The sequence below is a fragment of the Salmo salar genome, chromosome ssa09 (genome assembly GCF_905237065.1).
Source record: "Salmo salar chromosome ssa09, Ssal_v3.1, whole genome shotgun sequence".
Lineage (NCBI taxonomy): Eukaryota > Metazoa > Chordata > Actinopteri > Salmoniformes > Salmonidae > Salmo > Salmo salar.
This window is the reverse complement of record NC_059450.1, coordinates 58,207,264-58,228,508: the sequence shown is the minus strand read 5'-3', so window position 1 is coordinate 58,228,508 and position 21,245 is coordinate 58,207,264. Positions and strand designations below refer to the sequence as shown.

The 21,245-nt window shown below is 40.4% G+C and overlaps 1 protein-coding gene across 1 annotated transcript; it reads left to right on the top strand.

Moving 5' to 3' along the window:
- The first annotated feature begins 13,973 nt into the window (after positions 1-13,973).
- Positions 13,974-17,043, top strand: c1galt1c1 (C1GALT1-specific chaperone 1). The gene is made up of 2 exons (XM_014211811.2): positions 13,974-14,211; positions 15,559-17,043. The coding sequence occupies exon 2, from the start codon at positions 15,581-15,583 to the stop codon at positions 16,535-16,537; it is 957 nt and encodes a 318-aa protein (XP_014067286.1). The 5' UTR covers positions 13,974-14,211; positions 15,559-15,580; the 3' UTR covers positions 16,538-17,043.
- Positions 17,044-21,245: the final 4,202 nt, after the last annotated feature.

Below are 21,245 nucleotides of genomic sequence, written 5' to 3'. Positions count from 1 at the left end.
TCCACAGATTTTCTATGGGATTAAGGTCTGGAGACTGGCTAGGCCACTCCAGGACCTTAATGTGCTTCTTCTTGAGCCACTCCTTTGTTGCCTTGGCCGGGTGTTTTGGGTCATTGTCATGCTGGAATACCCATCCACGACCCATTTTTAATGCCCTGGCTGAGGGAAGGAGGTTCTCACCCAAGATTTGACGGTACATGGCCCCGTCCATCGTCCCTTTGATGCGGTGAAGTTGTCCTGTCCCCTTAGCAGAAAAACACCCCCAAAGCATAATGTTTCCACCTCCATGTTTGACGGTGGAGATGGTGTTCTTGGGGTCATAGGCAGCATTCCTCCTCCTCCAAACACGGCGAGTTGAGTTGATGTCAAAGAGCTCAATTTTTGTCTCATCTGACCACAACACTTTCACCAGTTGTCCTCTGAGTCATTCAGATGTTCATTGGCAAACTTCAGACGGGCATGTATATGTATTCTTGAGCAGGGGGACCTTGCGGGCGCTGCAGGATTTCAGTCCTTCACGGCGTAGTGTGTTACCAATTGTTTTCTTGGTGACTATGGTCCCAGCTGCCTTGAGATCATTGACAAGATCCTCCCGTGTAGTTCTGGGCTGATTCCTCACTGTTCTCATGATCATTGCCACTCCACGAGGTGAGATCTTGCATGGAGCCCCAGGCCGAGGGATATTGACAGTTCTTTTGTGTTTCTTCCATTTGTGAATAATCGCACCAAATGTTGTCACCTTCTCACCAAGCTGCTTGGCGATGGTCTTGTAGCCCATTCCAGCCTTGTGTAGGTCTACAATCTTGTCCCTGACATCCTTGGAGAGCTCTTTGGTCTTGGCAATGGTGGAGAGTTTAGAATCTGATTGATTGATTGCTTCTGTGGACAGGTGTCTTTTTTACAGGTAACAAGCTGCGGTTAGGAGCACTCCCTTTAAGAGTGTGCTCCTAATCTCAGCTCGTTACCTGTATAAAAGACACCTGGGAGCCAGAAATCTTTCTGATTGAGAGGGGGTCAAATAATTATTTCCCTCATTAAAATGCAAATCAATTTATAAAATTTCTGACATGCGTTTTTCTGGATATTTTTGTTGTTATTCTGTCTCTCACTGTTCAAATAAACCTACCATTAAAATTATAGACTGATCCTTTCTTTGCCAGTGGGCAAACGTACAAAATCAGCAGGGGATCAAATACTTTTTCCCCCCACTGTACATTTCACGTTGCAAGCCAGCATAATGGGACGTGTCTGATGTGGCCTGCAAACCAGGAGTTTCAGACCACTGTGTTGGTGTAAAACAAGGCTGTCAAAGTATGGCGTTATGATATACATTGAGTATATCAGGGCCCATTTTGACTCCAATACTTCCCACAGTTGTGTCAAGTTGGCTGGATGTCCTTTGGGTGGTGGACCATTTTTAATACAAATGAGAAACGGTTGAGCATGAAGAATTCAGTAGCATTGCAGTTCTTGACGCACCTGGCACCTAAACTCAGCAAAAAAAGAAACGTCCCTTTTTCAGGACCCTGTCTTTCAAAGATCATTTGTAAAAATCCAAATAACTTCCCAGATCTTCATTGTAAAGGGTTTAAACGCTGTTTCTCATGCTTGTTCAATGAACCATAAACAGTTAATGAACATGCACCTGTGGAACGGTTGTTAAGACACTAAGACACTAAGCTGTTAGTGTCTTAACCTCTTACATCTAGATGTTCCGCTAGCGGAACACCGCTCCAATATCCAATGATAGGGCGTGGCGCGAATTACAAACACCTCAGAAATCCCAAAACTTCAATTTTTCAAACATATGACTATTTTACAGCATTTTAAAAGACAAGACTCTCCTTTATCTAACCACATTGTCCGATTTCAAAAAGGCTTTACAACGAAAGCAAAACATTAGATTATGTCAGGAGAGTACCCAGCCAGAAATAATCACACACCCATTTTTCAAGCTAACATATAATGTCACAAAAACCAAAACCACAGCTAAATGCAGCACTAACCTTTGATGATCTTCATCAGATGACACTCCTAGGACATTATGTTATACAATACATGCATGTTTTGTTCAATCAAGTTCATATTTATATCAAAAACCAGCTTTTTACATTAGCATGTGACGTTCAGAACTAGCATACCCACCGAAACTTCCGGTGAATTTACTAAATTACTCATGATAAACGTTCACAAAAAACATAATTATTTTAAGAATTATAGATACAGAACTCCTTTATGCAATCGCGGTGTCAGATTTTAAAATAGCTTTTCGGTGAAAGCACATTTTGCAATATTATGAGTAGATAGCCCGGCCATCATGGCTAGCTATTTTGACACCCACCAAGTTTGGCACTCACCAAACTCAGATTTACTATAAGAAAAATTGGATTACCTTTGCTGTTCTTCGTCAGAATGCACTCCCAGGACTTCTAGTTTACACCCAATGTTGTTTTGGTTCAATTACAGTACTTCGAAGCATGTCAAACGCTGTTTAAAATCAATTTTTATGCAATTTTTCTTGTAAAATAGCGATAATATTCCGACCGGGCGACGTCGTTTTCGTTCAAAGACTGAAAATGTAAAATGGACTCTTCACGTGCATGCGTGCGCCCGTTTCATTGTTCTCAGATCGACCACTATCCAAATGCGCTACTGTTTTTCAGCCAGGGACTGCAGAGTCATCATTCCCCGTTCTCGCGCCTTCTGAGAGCCTATGGGAGCCTTAGAAAATGTCACGTTACAGCAGAGATCCTCTATTTTCCATAAAGAGGCTATAGAAGGCCAAGAAATGGTCAGAGAGGGCACTTCCTGTATGCAATCTTCTCAGGCTTTGGCCTGCCATATGAGTTCTGTTATACTCACAGACACCATTCAAACAGTTTTAGAAACTTTAGGGTGTTTTCTATCCAAATCAAACTATTATATGCATATTCTAGTTTCTGGGCAGGAGTAATAACCAGATTAAATCGGGTACGTTTTTTATCTGGCCGTGAAAATACTGCCCCCTATCCTAAACAGGTTAACAACCGTTCCACAGGTGCATGTTCATTAATTGTTTATGGTTCATTGAACAAGCAGACGTAGGCAATTAAGGTCACAGTTATGAAAACTTGGGACACTAAAGAGGCCTTTCTACTGACTCTGAAAAACACCAAAAGAAATATGCCCAGGGTCCCTGCTCATCTGCATGAACGTGCCTTAGGCATGCTGCAAGGATGCATGAGGACTGCAGATGTGGCCAGGGAAATAAATTGCAATGTCCATACTGTGAGAAGCCTAAGACAGCGCTACAGGGAGACAGGACGGACAGCTGATCGTCCTCGCAGTGGCAGACCATGTGTAACAACACCTGCAAAGGATCGGTACATCCGAACATCACATCTGCGGGACAGGTACAGGATGGCAACAACAACTGCCTGAGTTACACCAGGAATGTACAATCCCTTCATCAGTGCTCAGACTGTCTGCAATAGGCTGAGAGAGACTGGACTGAAGGCTTGTAGGCCTGTTGTAAGGCAGGTCCTCACCAGACATCACCGGCATCAACGTCGCCTATGGGCACAAACCCACTGTCGCTGGACCAGACAGGACTGGCAAAAAGTGCTCTTCACTGATGAGTTGCGGTTGTGTCTCACTAGGGGTGATGGTCGGATTCGCGTTTATCGTCGAAGACTGAGTGTTACACCGAGGTCTGTACTCTGGAGCGGGATCGATTTGGAGGTGGAGGGTCAGTCATGGTCTGGGGCAGTGTGTCACAGCATCATCGGACTGAGATTGTTGTCATTGCAGGCGATTTCAACGCTGTGCGTTACAGGGAAGACATCCTCCTCCCTCATGTGGTACCCTTCCTGCAGGGTCATCCTGACATGACCTTCCAGCATGACAATGCCACCAGCCATACTGCTCATTCTGTGCGTGATTTCCTGCAAGACAGGAATGTCAGTGTTCTGCCATGGCCAGCGAAGAGCCTGGATCTCAATCCCATTGAGCATGTCTGGAACCTGTTTGATCGTAGGGTGAGGGCTAGGGCCATTCCCCCCAGTAATGTCAGGGAACTTGCAGATACCTTGGTGGAAGAGTGGGGTAACATCTCACAGCAAGAACTGGCAAATCTGGTGCAGTCCATGAGGAGGAGATGCCCTGCAGTACTTAATGCAGCTGGTGGCCACACCAGTTACTGACTGTTACTTTTGACCCCCCATTTGTTCAGGGACACATTATTCAATTTCTGTTATTCACGTCTGTGGAACTTCTTCAATTTATGTCTCTGTTGTTGAATCTTATGTTCATACAAATATTTACACATGTTAAGTTTGCTGAAAATAAACCTAGTTGACAGTGACAGAACATTTCTTTTTTTGTTGAGTTTACTACCATACCCCGTTGAAAGGCACTTACATTTTTTGTCTTGCCCATTCACCCTCTGAATGGCACACATACACAATCCATGTCTCAATTGTCTGAAGACTAAAAAAATCATTTAACTAGTCTCCTCCACTTCATCTACACTTATTGAAGTGGATTTAACAAGCGACATCAATAAGGGATAATAGCCTTCACCTGGATTCACGTGGTCAGTCTGTCATGGAAAGAACAGGTGCCCTTAATCCTTTCTATACTCAGTGTATGTAATATACTGTCAAAAAGATGTACCTAGTCACTCACTTGGTGAAGTTTATAGGATTGAGAGCCATTGAATGCAAAAACCATGTCTCTGTCACTAGCAAACACAGTCATGGGTGGTACTCTAAAGTTCACTTGACAGGCACCCTGGGAAATATGCAAATAAGGCTTTGCAAACCTTTTTAGAGGTACATTTTTGCCACTTAAAAGACACAAACAGATTTGTCACTCTGGTGGTACCCTAAAAAGGCAAATTGTACATTTTCTAAAGGTGCACTTTTGTACCCGTGGACTATATATAAGAAAGGTAGCCTACTAACTCATCCCCTAAGGTACACTATTTGCTCTTCCACGGTACGAACTGCAAGGGTATAATTATGTACCTATAACTAAAGGTACAATGGGAGTACCATACAGGGTACCACTACAGTGACAAATGTTTGTACCCCTTTAATTACAATTCTAAACCAAGAATACATAATGTTGTGTTTAGAGACCATCACTAAGCAAGCTTCAGGGAAATTACTCACTGGGTGGTCTTCAGTCATTTCTCATTGTCCGAACATGAAGCTATTGACAAAGACAATTGTGTGTCCTGCTTTCCTAATGTCAGTTTATACGGGAAGTCTGTTGAATGTTATACATAAAAAATGAAGTATTATTGTATATGTACTTGCAAAACCATCCTATCATTTACATTTCACACAACCTTTATCATATATAACCTTAGTGATTCTTGAAAAAAGATCAGAGAAAAGTTCAAAAGGGCACAAAGTATGTTGTGTGTGGTGTGTCAATGCTCTAGGTTTTAGGTCTCTTTGTCAAAATGAAAGGTATTTAATAACAGGAAATAGGAGTATGATCAAAAGGCCCAGACTGTTGTAAGTGATTTATAAGGTTGTCATATGGTTGTCTACAGGTTTCAGAAATTGCTGTTGAAAACAATCTGGTGTCTTTATCTTACCTCTATACATCATCTCATCTGCTCATTCTTAGGTGAAAAATAGTGATGAAAAAATAGTGATGAAAACAAGCAGGACTAGACTTCCATCATAGAATATTGTATTACTCAATTTCAAAATGAAAAAACAATGATGATGTGTCAAGATCTAATTTCAACATTAGGCTATACAAAATAAAATATTATATGTGTCACGTCCTGACCAGTTTAGGGATTATTTGCTATTGTAGTTTGGTCAGGACGTGGCAGAGGGTATTTTGTTTATGTGTTTCGGGGTGATGGTTTATGTAGTAGGGTGTTAGAGTTATTATTTCCGGGTTTTGGTTTATGTTCTATGTTTTGTATATCTATGTTCTTTCTGGTTTGTGGTATTTCTATGTGTAGGTTAATGGGGGGTTGGACTCTCAATTGGAGGCAGGTGCTTTCTCGTTGCCTCTGATTGAGAGTCCTATATATGGGTAATTGGTTGGTGTAGTGTTGTGGGAGATTGTTTCTTGTTTTGCCTGTGTGAGTGTGACAAGACTGTTTTGTTGTTTGTGTGTTCTTCATTTTGGTGTTCTCTTTATTTAAAATAAATAAGTTGAGCATCCACATTCCTGCTGCGTTTTGGTCCTCTATTCCTGACGACAGCTGTTACAATATGATGAGTAATGGTGATGACATCCATTTCAAAGTTTGTACAATGGCATTGTATCTGGTTCGCGTCAAAATAACTGAAATTTACTATATTCACACACATAGTTTAAAGCGGTAATTAGCAGTTGAAACAATAACTAAACTTTCTCCCTGCCCCCGTTTTGGCAAAAAGCTGAGGGTTGGGGCTGGAGAAATGCAACCACTCCCAAATTCATAGACAGAGCAATTGGATGAAAGGACTGGCCATCCATGATATCTAACTGATAGCTTTAACCATCTTTTGAGGCTATATAGTGTTTGTTTACATTTACTTTGATACAAACACTGGAGTAAATCAAGCTTATATTTTAGGTCCTGATGAGGTACAGTTGAACTAAGCTCATGAGGCAATTATAAGTTATATTTTTCATGAATCAATGGTCCCCCCAGCCACAGATACAAGCTATCAAGAGGATTCCAAGAGCAGGATGAACTGAATTCTCAGTAAGTATGACGGTTTCTGGAGTGGAGGACTAAATCAAATCAAATAAATGTGTATTGGTCACATGCGTCAAATACAACAGGTGTAGACTTTACAATGAAATGCTTACGAGCATAAATATTAGAGGGGGTCAGTGTAAAGTAAATTGTCCAGGTAGCCATTTTATTAAGCAGTCTTAAGCCTTGGGGGTAGAAGCTGCTCAGATGCCTTCTGGTCACAGACTTGGTGCTCCGGTATCGCTTACCATGCGGTAGCAGAGAGAACAGTCTATGACTTGGGTGGTTGGAGTCTGACAATTTTTAGGGCCTTCCTCTGACACCGCCTGGTATAGAGGTCCTGGATAGCAGGTAGTTCGGCCCCAAGCAGTTGCCATTTCAAGCGGTGATGCAGCCAGTCAAGATGGTGGAGCTCAATGGTGCAGCTGTAGAACTTATTGAGGATATTATCAGCCTCCTGAAAGACTATGTGAGGTGGGTGGACGCGAGGACGATGGCGGAAGCGGATGGTGAACTTGAATCTGATGGCAGTGGAAACAAGGAGAAATGGGCTATTGTCCAAAAGAATGGGAAAATAAGCTAAATTGCTAGTCTTGATAATACCCCAATGTATCTGTATCTGATATTTATAGAAAACAGATATACAGAACCAGTCAAAAGTTTGGACACATTCAAGGTTTTTCTTTATTTTTACTATTTTCTACATTGTAGAATAATAGTGAAGACATCAAAACTATGAAATAACATATATGGAATCATGTAGTCACCAAAAAAGTGTTAAACAAATCAAAATATATTTTATATTTGAGATTCTTCAAAGCAGCCACCCTTTGCCTTGATGACAGCTTTGCACACTCTTGGCATTCTCTCAATCAGCTTCATGAGGTAGTCACCTGGAATGCCTTTCAATTAACAGGTGTGCCTTGTTAAAAGTACATTTGTGGAATGTCTTTCCTTCTTAATGCAATTGAGCCAATCAGTTGTGTTGTGACAAGGTAGGGGTGATATACAGAAGATAGCCCTATTAGGTAGAAGACCAAGTTCATATTATGGCCAGAACAGCTCTAATAAGCAAAGAGAAACAACAGTCCATCGTTACTTTAAGGTCAGTCAATACGGAACATTTCAAGAACTTTGAAAGTTTCTTCAAGTGCAGTCGCAAAAACCATCAAGCGCTATGATGAAACTGGCTCTCATGAGGACCACCAGAGGAGAGGAAGACCCAAAGTTACCTCTGCTGCAGGGGATAAGTTCATTAGAGTAACGAGCCTCAGAAATTTCACACCAAAGAAATGCTTCACAGAGTTTAAGTAACAGACACATTTCAACATCAACTGTTCAGAGGAGACTACGTGAATCAGGCCTTCATGGTTTAATTGCTGCAAAGAAGCCACTACTAAAGGACACCAATAAATCGAAGAGACTTGCTTGGGCCAAGAAACACAAGCAGTGGACATTAGACCGGTGGAAATCTGTCTTTTAGTCTGATGAGTCCAAATTTGAAGTTTTTGGTTCCAACCGCTGTGTCTTTGTGAGACGCAGAGTAGGTGAATGGATGATCATGTGTGGTTCCCACCGTGAAGCATGGAGGAGGTGGTGTGATGGTGAGGGGGTGCTTTGCTGGTGACACTGTCGATGATTTATTTAGAATTCAAGGCAGACTTAACAAGCATGGCTACCACAGCATTCTGCAGCGATATGCCATTGTCACAGGTGTCGTAGGGTAGGGACCAAGACACAGCGGGAAAATGTACACTCGTCTTCTTTTATTATAGTGAAGAAGGAAAACACATAAAACGTATACAAAACGAACTTGACAGTCTTGTCAGGCAAACAGCTAAACAAGAACAATCTCCCACAAAATCCCATGAAAAACAAACTCCTAATTATAGGACCCTCAATCAGAGGCAACAATAACCAGCTGCCTCCAATTGAAGGTCCAACCCCAATTAACTAAACATAGAACTACAAAAGACTAGATAGAACATAGAAATATACTAACATAGAACAATGACTAACAAACCCCGGACTAATAAATCAAATACCCCTCTACCTAAACACATACACAAAACTCACCCTGAACCACATAAAACAAACACCCCCTGCCACGTCCTGACCAAACTACAATAACAAATAACCCCTATACTGGTCTGGACCTGACAGCCATCCCATCTGGCAGGACAATGACCCAACACACACCTCCAGGCTGTGTAAGGGCTATTTGACCAAGAAGGAGAGTGATGGAGTGCTGCATCAGATGACCTGGCCTCTACAATCACCTGACCTCAACCCAATTGAGATGGTTTGGAATGAGTTGGACCGCAGAGTGAAGGAAAAGAAGCCAACAAGTGCTCAGCATATATGGGAACTCCTTCAAGACTGTTGGAAAAGCATTCCAGGTGAAGTTGGTTGAGAGAATGCCAAGACTGTGCAAAGCTGTCATCAAGGCAAAGGTGGCTACTTTGAAGAATCTCAAATATAAAATATATTTTCATTTGTTTAACACTATTTTGGTACTACATGATTCCATATATGTCATTTCATAGTTTTGATGTCTTCACTATTATTCTACAATGTAGAAAATAGTAAAAATAAAGAAAAACCCATGAATGAGTAGGTGTGTCCAAACGTTTAACTGGTACTGTATGTAAATGAGATATTTCTGTATTTCATTTTCAATAAATTTGCAAACATTTCTAAACACATGTTTTCACTTTGTCATTATGGGTATTGTGTGTATTCAGGCTGTAACACAACAAAATGTGGAATAAGTCAAGGGGTATGAATACTTCCTTAAGACACTGTACGTACATATCATATTCCCAGATTTTTGTTTATTATGTTACGTCTACCCCCAAGTCCAGGTTGAGCTGCCGGCCTTTAGGCTATTCACGAGCCTGAATAGGAAAGTACTAAATTATCGAATGACGTGGGAAGATTTATGTTGATAATATTTTTTGTTTTTATGGATTCATGTTATTTTTTCCCTTTCTGTAAATTTACTTTTCTTGTGTGAGTTTATTCACACCCGTCCAGTTGGTGGCGGCATGCACCTCTAACGTTTGTTTGTGGACTGCCATAATACCACAGAAGAAGAAGAAGAAGAAGAAGAAGAAGAAGAAGAAGAAGAAGAAGAAGATTGTATCATTAAGGGATTCCACCATTTTAATGTAGTCAACTTGGCGGGACTTGCAACTTCATTGGCTGATACCTCCTGGTGACCCTGTTGGAGTCATGTCCAACCGGGTCATCAGGAGGGATCAGCCAATCGTGAAGAAGAAAATTGAAAACTTCAAAATGGAGATAGCCTCAATGGCACATAAGGTATAATGGCACAGATGCAAAAGATGAGTCCTCTATCTATCTCTATGGCTGCAATGATCAGTGAGTCACATGACTTCCGAACCCGGAAGTTCCTGGTGTTTGTAAATCCACTAGCTATCTGCCCAACTTCTTTTTTAATTTGCTACGTGAGGTTTATTTTATATAATATAATGCTTAAATTGTTACGATTGTACCCAAACTGCTACAGACCTATATCTATCCTACCCTGCCTCTGTAAAGTCTTCAGAAGCCAAGTCAACAAACAGATTACCGACCATTTCGAATCCCACCGTACCTTCTCCGCTGTGCAATCTAGTTTCAGAGATGGTCATGGGTGCACCTCAGCCACGCTCAAGGTACTAAACGATATCTTAACCGCCATCGATAAGAAACAATACTGTGCAGCCGTATTCATTGACCTGGCCAAGGCTTTCGACTCTGTCAATCACCACATCCATTAACTACTCTCCAGACGAGCTTCAATGCCATACAAATCTCCTTCCGTGGCCTCCAACTGCTCTTAAATACAAGTAAAACTAAATGCATGCTCTTCAACCGATCGCTGCCTGCACCTGCCCGCCCGTCCAGCATCACAACTCTGGACGGTTCTGACTTAGAATATGTGGACAACTACAAATACCTAGGTGTCTGGTTAGACTGTAAACTCTCCTTCCAGACTCACATCAAACATCTCCAATCCAAAGTTAAATCTAGAATTGGCTTCCTATTTCGCAACAAAGCATCTTTCACTCATGCTGCCAAACATACCCTCGTAAAACTGACAATCCTACCGATCCTCGACTTTGGCGATGTCATTTACAAAATAGCCTCCAATACCCTACTCAATAAATTGGATGCAGTCTATCACAGTGCCATACATTTTGTCACCAAAGCCCCATATATTACCCACCACTGCGACCTGTATGCTCTCGTTGGCTGGCCCTCGCTTCATACTCGTCGCCAATCCCACTGGCTCCAGGTCATCTACAAGACCCTGCTAGGTAAAGTTCCCCCTTATCTCAGCTCGCTGGTCACCATAGCAGCACCCAACTGTAGCACGCGTTCCAGCAGGTATATCTCTCTGGTCACCCCCAAAGCCAATTCCTCCTTCGTCCGCCTCTCCTTCCAGTTCTCTGCTGCCAATGACTGGAACGAACTACAAAAATCTCTAAAACGGGAAACACTTATCTCCCTTACTAGCTTTAAGCACCAGCTGTCAGAGCAGCTCACAGATTACTGCACCTGTACATAGCCCAGCTATAATTTAGCCCAAACAACTACCTCTTCCCCTACTGTATGTATTTATTTATTTTGCTCCTTTGCACCCCATTATTTCTATTTTGCACTTTCTTCCACTGCAAATCTACCATTCCAGTGTTTTACTTGCTATATTGTATTTACTTCGCCACTATGGCCTTTTTTGCCTTTACCTCCCTTATCTCACCTCATTTGCTCACATTGTATATAGACTTATTTTTCTACTGTATTATTGACTATGTTTGTTTTACTCCATGTGTAACTCTGTGTTGTTGTATGTGTCAAACAGCTTGCTTTATCTTGGCCAGGTCGCAATTGTGAATGAGAACTTGTTCTCAACTTGCCTACCTGGTTAAATAAAGGTGAAATAAAAAAATAAAAAATAAAAAAATATAAGTAGGACACGTGACATCCCGGCAACTTTGAGTTGTCTCGAGATGGCAATTCATGACATGAGGTTAGTAGCGCATAGCATCTTTTTTTAATTTGTATTTTATAATTAACAACAAATCAATACAGGAAGTACATGTGGGAACACAAGTATATATAAATAATATACAAATGGCAATTGGGTTAGAGGCGGGGCTGGGGGGTACAATATTACATTACACAAGGACCTTAAGGGACAAACATACACTTATAATTCTAACAGCTTTTTTGTTAGTAGAGTATTTAATTGTCTTGAAATACAGTTCAATTTATTTTTGTAAGGTAAGAAAATGTGGTGTTTTGTTTGTAAATTTACATTTGTGAATATGAAATTTGGCCAAACGAATAATGAAATTAATTACATAAAAATGTTTCAGCTTATTTCTATCGAAGGCAAAGAGTCCAAGCAGTACATCTCTCCACAATAGTGTAAGATCTTCATAAATGTGTTCAATTATAAATCTACTGATGTCTTGCCAAAGTTTTCTTAAATGAATACAATGCCAAAAAAGATGCAAAACTGTTTCTGGGTGGTCATTACAAAAGGAACAATTTGAGTTGATGTTTTCCTTAAACTTCTTCATATAGTGGTTGGCAGGATAATATTTATGAATAATTTTAAAGGAAACTTCCGTAGTTTTGTTAACAAGTAGGTATGTATGTGGCAACATCCAAACTTTTTTACAACCGATATTATCAATAAATCCATTCCAATAAGGCATGACATAAGGTAAAGATACATCCTGCTGAAACAAGGTTTGTATCGCTCTGTTGTTGAATGGACCAAAAGAGAAACAAATCTTTCCTACTGATGAGTCAACAGGGTCAACGGAAGGTAGGCTCTGAGGGTCAGGTCTTGACACGTTCCTGAATAATAAAACAACACCTGAAGGAATGGCATCTAAAACAATTGCAAAATCTTTAGGTGTTACAGGGACCTTGTAAAGTGATAAGAATTCCTTATAACTAAGTAAAAGACCCTCTGCATTTACCAGTTGGCTCACCAAAATGATATTATTTTGGAACCAATATTCTAAAAACAAAGAACTATTTTTATACAATATATGCCGATTATTCGATATATAATATCTGTGTGGAGAAAAATTATGTTTATAAATTAAGAAAACCTGAAAAACAAGAAAACCTGCCAATGAAAATCATAACGTTTCACTGGAACTTTGTCAATATTAGAATTGCAAACCAACATGAAGTTAAGGTCACCAAAAGTAAAGAAGATATCTGCCCAACTGAGGTATAATAAGAACTGGAGACTGCATCAGAGATGTCCGACCACTGTTTTCAAGGTAATCTACTCACATTCGCAGACGCCATTTCATGGACCGTCTATATCCGGATTGCATCCGGTTTATAAGAACCAACATCACCTGCGACCCAGTCGTTCGTTCTAAATGTTCCATTGCCAAACTGGCTAGCAACGTTCTTATCCCTTGCTTGCTAGCTAGCCAACTACAGCTAACTTACAGTCACGTCAAAAAGTGAAGAAATAATAACAGCAAAGTTGCTGCATTTGTTTAAGCTGTTTTCTAGTGCCATTTATTTGGATACATCATTAACAATGAGCCAATGAGGCGCGATTTCGCCGGGTATAGAAAATGTGCTCGCTCGTCAGGAACAACACATCTACATTAACACAATTCACTTCAAACTGAAGCTGGAAAGAATGCAAATTAGCAGCGTTTTGTTTAAACTTTTTTTCAATTTACATGTTTTAGTATATATCCATAAAAATTATGCCAACTGATTCATGATTTCGACTGGCTGAGAAACGCTGCCTGTCTGTCTCGTCCCGACACTATGGGACAGTAGAATATCGAATTTGAATATTGAAACAATGTTGCAAATGTCAGAGAGACAGACAGCAAGGTTTATACAAATCTCCGCTGTTGAAAACGTAATGTTATTCTAAAAGAAATGTGAAATAATGTCTAGATGCTTTTTATAGTGGAGAACAAGTTTCTAAATTATCCCGCTGTTGAAAACGTATGTTATTCTAAAAGACTTGAGATAATGTCTAGATGCTTTTTATAGTGGAGATCAAGTTTATAAATTGCCTGGCTAGGCTGAGGAGACAGTGGATTGCGAAGTCAGATGGAACAGAGTAAATAAGCATTTTGGTGGCAACTTGTGGAACTGGCTGGAATGAGGTTTTCAGGATTTGACCCACCCGTTGTATAAAATGTTAATATCTTCAACTGTGAGCAACAATTATTGAATAATTCAGTGGATGTTTTGTGCATAAATGTGATGACCAATGTATCTTGTTAGGAATTTTCTAATCTGACTTCTCTATGTGGAAATTGTCTTTCTGGGCCGAGCGTCAGTTAAACTGCAGTACCGACGCAAAACTGTAGGAGCAGTCGAAATCGTGCTTCTAGACCGGAACACTGGCCCCTTGTTCTGCCACAGCATACCTAACACCTCTCTCGACAGGAGTAGAAACTAAAAAGAAGGGAGAATTCTTAGTCAGTGGAAGTCGTTTGTAGGTAAGTGTTTTCTTGATGTTTTGGTTGAAACGTTTGTCTTAATGAGCTATTTGCCGTGTTGTGATTATAGCTAAGGTAGCTAGCTATCTGTAATGTTACCTAACAAGCAAGCTAACAAGATTATACTAACGGCTTCATTAAACGTAAATCATAGTCCACAGACGCTGAGACGCGATAGTACGGCGTCCCTTTGTAACATTAGTACGCGGCTCATAGACCACCACTATGACCAACATTCTCGAGGGAAGCACAGTCCGAACGCACACCTCCCCACCGACGCGTCTCCCGGTACACGTCCTCTATTCATTTGAATGTGTTGACAGTTTGATAAACTGCTTGAGCTGCGCCGAGAAATGGTCCAATATTTTAGAACACTACAGTGTTTACGCGTGCGTTTACGTTTGGCACTCTGATATACACCCTTTACTTGTAAACCTGTTTGTCAAGTTTCATAGCCAGTTAGCCATGAAATAGTTTGATAATTTTGCACTGATAGTTTATGTCCTTTGCTAACTTGATTCTAATAGTAAAGTGAACTACACTGAAAAAAACCACGAACGCAACATGGAAATTGTTGGTCCCATGATTTCATGAGCTGAAATAAAAGATCCCAGAAATGTTCCATATGCACAAAAAGCTTATTTATCTAAAATTTGTTTACATTTCTCCTTTGCCAAGATAATCCATCCACCTGACAGGTGTGTCTTATCAACAATCTGATTAAACAGCATGATCATTACACAGGTGCACCTTGTGCTGGGGACAATAAAAGGCCACTCTAAAATGCCACAGATCTCTCAAGTTGAGGGAATGTGCAATTGGCATGCTGACTAAGGAATGTCTACCGAGCTATTGCCAGAGAATTCAATGTTAATTCTCTAACGTTTTAGAGAATTTGTCAGTACGTCCAACTGGCCTCACAAACGCAGACCATGTGTAACAGCGCCAGCCCAGAACCTCCGCATCCGGCTAATTCACCTGCTGATTAAACTTAGTATTTCTGTCTGTAATAAAGCCTTTTTGTAAGGAAAAACTCATTCTGATAGGCTAGGCCTTGCTCCCCATGGCTGAGTCCTTGCCCAGTCATGTGGAATCCCTAGATTAGTGCCTAATTTATTTATTTCAATTGACAGATTTCATTATATGAACTGTAACTCAGTAAAATTGTTGAATGTTGCGTTTAATATTTTGGTTCAGTATAGTTTCTTACACTGAACTAACATGAAATGACAGTCACTTGTTATGTAGCTAGATAGCTAGCTTCTTTATTTTGATCCATGACCACCATCATGAGTATCCATTTGATTAGTAATATGGCAAATTAATGTTTATTTCCTACTTTCACAGTGTGTGCTGCTGACAAACTAACATGTTGTCGGAAGGCAGCTCCTTCATGAAGGGGATGGCCCTGGGAGGCATATTCTGCCTGTTGTTGTCCCTGTTAGGGAGCTTCACACCAGGCATGCAGTCTAGCCCAGAAGACCAGCACCACCACCACCACATCAAGGCTCCCACCAACGACGAGCTACAGAGCCTGTCCGACACCCAAATGGTGGAGCTGAGCCAGAAGGTGCGAGTCTATTGCGTCATCATGGTTCAGCCTAAGGTCCTAGTGTATTGGGCCACAGCCAAGGACACCTGGGGTAAACACTGCGACCAGGCCGTATTCTACAGCTCCGAGTCAGCCAAAGCTCTGGAAGCGGTGGACCTTAACGAACAGGACGAGTGGGCCAAGCTGCACAAGGCCCTGAAGCACGCGTACGACAATTCCGGTGACCTGCGCTGGTTCTTTGTGGCGCGGCCTACCACCTTTGCCATTATTGAGAACCTCAAGTACCTCGTTCTGGCCAAAGACCCCAACGAGCCCTTTTACATCGGCCACACCATGAAATCGGGCGAGCTGGAGTACGTGGAGTACGACAGTGGCATCGTGCTGAGCTACGAGGCCCTCAGAAGGCTGGTGAACGTGTTCAAAGACGGGGAGAAGTGTCCAGAGCGAGGCAGATCCCTGTGGAAGCTAAGCGAGGAGAAACAGCTGGCTATGTGTCTGAAGTACACTGGGGTCTTTGCAGAGAATGGTGAGGACACACAGGGCAAGGGGCTGTTCAACAGTAAGAGTGTGGGTTCACTCATCGAAGAGGGCATGTCCAAAAACTCTTTGGGTGTGGTGGAGGGCTGTTGCTCTGACTTAGCCATCACCTTTAGCGGAATGTCACCAAACCAGATGCAGGTCATGATGTTTGGGGTTTACAGACTACGCCCATATGGGCACAACTTCCATGATTCCTTGATATTCCTGCCCCCCGAGGGCTCTGCCAATGACTAAAGTGCAAGGCTTCCCCCTTTGGGCCAGATATGGAATTAAAGACTGCTGCTGTGTGATGTCAAGTCTAACTGTTGAATAAAGACCGTTTTCTTATTCAGTTTGTATACATGAGGGAGGGTGGCAAATCATTAGTCTTAGTCTTTTATACCTTTTGAAATTTGCACTCTGCACAATACAATTGTGGTTGAAGAATGAATGAACAGATTTAGGCAAATGCAGTGCTATGAAGAAATATCTAATTCTTTCACTAAATATCTTTTTATTTTTTTCATTGGTATTTGTGGCTAATTTGGTTTAATTAGGCTAATACAAGGCCACATGGAGTGAACATTTGGTGAAATTCATCAAGTTTTGAGATGACTGTAAAAGTCTGTAAACAAATAGTTTGCTACACATGATTGTTGTCATTGTAATGAAATTAATGTTGGTGGATTAGTTTTTTGTTTATTTTGTAACTATTTTACCCACTTGGAAAACAAGGTGAAATAAAAATTGACTGAAATTGACAGCCATGTTTATCCTCCTAATACCAACAACTAAATGATATGAATTGTGTCCTGAGACTGTTCTGTTGCTGCATTCAGTCATAGTGGGAAATCATAGTTCTTAATTATTAAAAAGTGCTAAACCAAATATAGAGCACTGTAAAGCAAAATAGGCCTAGCTCATAGTGAAGCATATCTTACCCCTTGTTATTGATAAGCTAATATATATATATATATATATATATATATATATATTACACACGCACACTTACACACACACTTTTTGGGACTAATGTAATATGGCCAAAATAGACGAGTTTCCGCTACCAGTTGTAGCGCCGTTCGAATAGATTTTTCCCAGTCATATGTGCTAAACAAATGATAGAGATACAGTATCTTTAATACAGTGTACAAAACATTAGGAACACCTCTTTCCATGACAGACTGACCAGGAGAAAGCTGTGATCTTTTTTTGTATAACCCCACCCACCCATTTTAATAAACATGGAATCATGTAATAACCAAAAAAAGTGTTAAATCAAAAGAAAAATTGTATTTGAGATTCTTCAAATAGCCACCCTTTATCTTGATGACAGCTTTGCACACTCTTGGTATTATCTCAACCAGCTTCATGAGGTAGTCACCTGGAATACATTTAAATTAACAGGTGTGCCGCCTTAAATTCATTTGTGGAATTTCTTTCCTTAATGCGTTTGAGCCAATAAGTTCTGTTGTGACAAGGTAGTGGTGGTATAGAAGATAGCCCTATTTGGTAAAAAACCATGTCCATATTATGGCAAGAACAGCTCAAATAAGCAAAGAGAAACGACAGTCCATTACTTTAAGACATGAAGGTCAGTCAATCCATACAATTTCAAAAACGTTGAAATTTTCAAGTGCAGTTGCAAAAACCATCAAGCGCTATGATGAAACTGGCTCTCATGAGGACCGCCACAGGAAAGGAAGACCGAGTTACCTCTGCTGCAGAGGATAAATTCATTAGATTTACCAGCCTCAGAAATTATAGCCCAAATAAATGCTTTACAGAGTTCAAGTAACAGACACATCTCAACATCAACTGTTCAGAGACTGTGAATCAGGCCTTCATGGTCGAATTGCTGCAAAAGAAACCACGACTAAAGGACACCAATAATAAGACTTGCTTTGGCCAAGAAACACAAGCAGTGGACATTAGACCGGTGGAAATCTGTCCTTTGGTCTAATGAGTCCAAATTTGAGATTTTTGGTTCCAACCGCCGTGTCTTTGTGAGACGCAGAGTAGGTGAACAGATGATCTGCGCATGTGTGGTTGCCAGCATGGAGGAGGAGGTGTGATAGTGTGGGTGAGCTTTGCTGGTGACACTGTCTGATTTATTTAGAATTCAAGGCACACTTAACCAGCATGGCTACCACAGCATTTTGCAGTGATACCTAGTGGTGAAAAAAGTACTCAATTGTCATACTTGAGTAAAAGTAAAGATACTTCAACAGAAAATGACAAGTGAAAGTCACCCAGTAAAATACTACTTGAGTAAAAGTCAAAGATTATTTGGTTTTAAATATACTTCAGTATCAAAACTAAATGGAATTGCTAAAATGTACTTAAGTATAAAAAGTAAAAGTATAAAGAATTTCAAGTAACTTATATTAAGCAAACCAGACAACTCAATTTTGTATTTATTTTTATTGATGGACAGCCAGGGGCACACTCCAACACTCAGACATAATTTACAAACTAAGCATTTGTGTTTAGTGAGTCCGCCAGATCAGAGGCAGTAGGGATGACAAGGGATGTTCTCTTGAGAAGTGTGTGAATTGGACCATTTTCTATTTTCCTATCAAAATGTACTTTGGGTACTTTTGGGTGTCAGGGAAAATGTATGAAGTAAATAGTACATTATTTTCTTTAGGAATATAGTGAAGTAAAAGTAGCCCAAAATATAAATAGTAAAATACAGATAAGCCAAAAAACTACTTAAGTAGTACTTTAAAGTATTTTTACTTAAGTACTTTACACCACTGGCGATATGCCATCCGATCTGGTTTGTGCGTAGTGAGACTATCATTTGTTTTTCAACAGGACAATGACCCCAAAACACACCTCCAGGCTGTGTAAGGGCTGTTTAACCAAGGAGAGTGATGGAGTGCTGCATCAGATGACCTAGCCTCTACAATCACCCAACCTGAACCCAATTGAGATGGTTTGGGATTAGTTGGACTGCAGAGTGAAGGAAGCATATGTGGGAACTCCTTCAAGACTGTTGGAAAAGCATTCCAGGTGAAGCTGGTTGAGAGAATGCCAAGAGTGTACAAAACTGTCATCAAGGCAATGGGTGGCGATTTTCTTTTAAACATTCCTGAACCTGTGACCAGAAACGAGCTACATAGGGGCAATACCAGACTTAATGTTCTCATGATTCTGTCTCTTCGCAGCAAAATCTACAGAGATGAGATTGTTGTATGCCCCATATATATAGCATTCTGTTGGTGGCATGAATTTTGTATAATAATTTAAATTGAAAAACTCGAAGTGTTGAATCAAGTGTTGCTTTTTGTAAGAGTTCATAAACCTTGTGCCATGGAATTGGTACATCGGAAATCTCTTCCCATTTATTTTGCAACCTGTATTTTATTTCTATCTATGCCAATTCCTTTCAGCCAATTTGTATCTTTAAGATATGGCAGGCAAACAAGTTCCCTACCTTCTCCACTTGCCTCCATTTTTGTGGTAATGTTGCAATCAGTTGGTTGTAAGTTTGGATTGAGCAGACGTTCCCATATATTTTCGATAGCTGCATATGTGACATAATTCCTCCGTTTATATTCACAATATCATTAATAAATATAATACAATTTGGAAACATTTTATCCATCTAGAATGTTTTTTTTTTTAATTAATGAGTATATTTAAGTTTAACCATAACATTTGTTCTATCTTTTCTGTAGGATAAAACTGAAATTGTAACCAGCTTTGTATGGCATGTTTAAGAAAGGGCGATACTTTGAACAAAATTCCATCACTTCCCTGATTACCTTCCCTATATATGTCACTCCCTTTGGTTGCTTCCTCAGGCGTCATTGTTTCTGTTAAATGTCTGTGTGTTGTTTCATTTATTTATTTATTAAAACTCTCACTCCAAGAACTTGCTTCCCGACTCTTAGCGCACATCATTACACATTAGTAAGTAAGTAAACTGTGATAGGACCAAATAGTTCATCAATGTGATTTTTTCAAAAAATAGACAAGTATTTACCTCTCCATGGTTGCAGAATCTTATCTATTTTTGCAAACTTTCTTTTGAAATTGATTGTGGGGCGTCCCGAGTGGCGCAGTGGTCTAAGGTTAAGTGGGCACGATTACATTTTTTGATTGCACTTCAACTCACGTTGTTTGAGCGCCCTCCACTTCTTTCCATTATCAATTTACAGACACAGTAGTAAACTACAGTCTAATCATATTTAAGTTCATTTCATATTCAAGTTAACTGCCATGTGATTCTCCATCCATGTAGGCAGCCTACTCTATTTCAAAGAGATCACACATACTAGGCGCACTTGAACTCTCACGCCCAATTAGGAGAGAGGTAGGCTACTGAAGTTGAAGCTGCGAATTCTGTGTGTGAATAATGCCAAAAATGTGCTTTTAATACACGTAGGCCAACGCATACAATGCAGAAAGAGGATAGTTTCCAAATAATCTGTGGGACACCAAAACATTTTTATCCCAAAATCGTCTGTCTGACTGCCCGTAGCATGAAACGCAGGTCCCTCAAGGGTAACATTTGTTAATCGTACTCTCCTTACATTGTGTTTTGTCCAAATAATTCACCCCAGCCAGTGGTCCCAGTTGAGCATTATTTATTATCTGTTGTTAAATAGGAAACAGCACGTTAGTTGTGCAGGGCTTAATGATGTTGATGGCTGTCGATGGTAAAATCCCTTGCATCACATTTTCATACTGGGGCATAAACAAAATATAACGTGTGTAAATACCTGTTGTAGGAAACAGCACATTAGTTGTGCAGGGCTTAATTATGTTGATGGCTGTCGATGGTAAAATCTGTAGCATGAAAACAACTGTGTTTGCAGTGAGCTTATGTGACCATTACATCGGTGCATGCTAGCTAACACACTTATATACAATAATCATATACCAAAGCACATCCCAGAAAGCCCCTCAATCCCTAACAGGTACCATATGCATAAATCAGCAATGTACAGCA

Excerpts from the sequence above, each read along its gene's own strand:
- c1galt1c1 (XM_014211811.2), top strand. The coding sequence starts at position 15,581 with ATGTTGTCGGAAGGCAGCTCCTTCATGAAGGGGATGGCCCTGGGAGGC.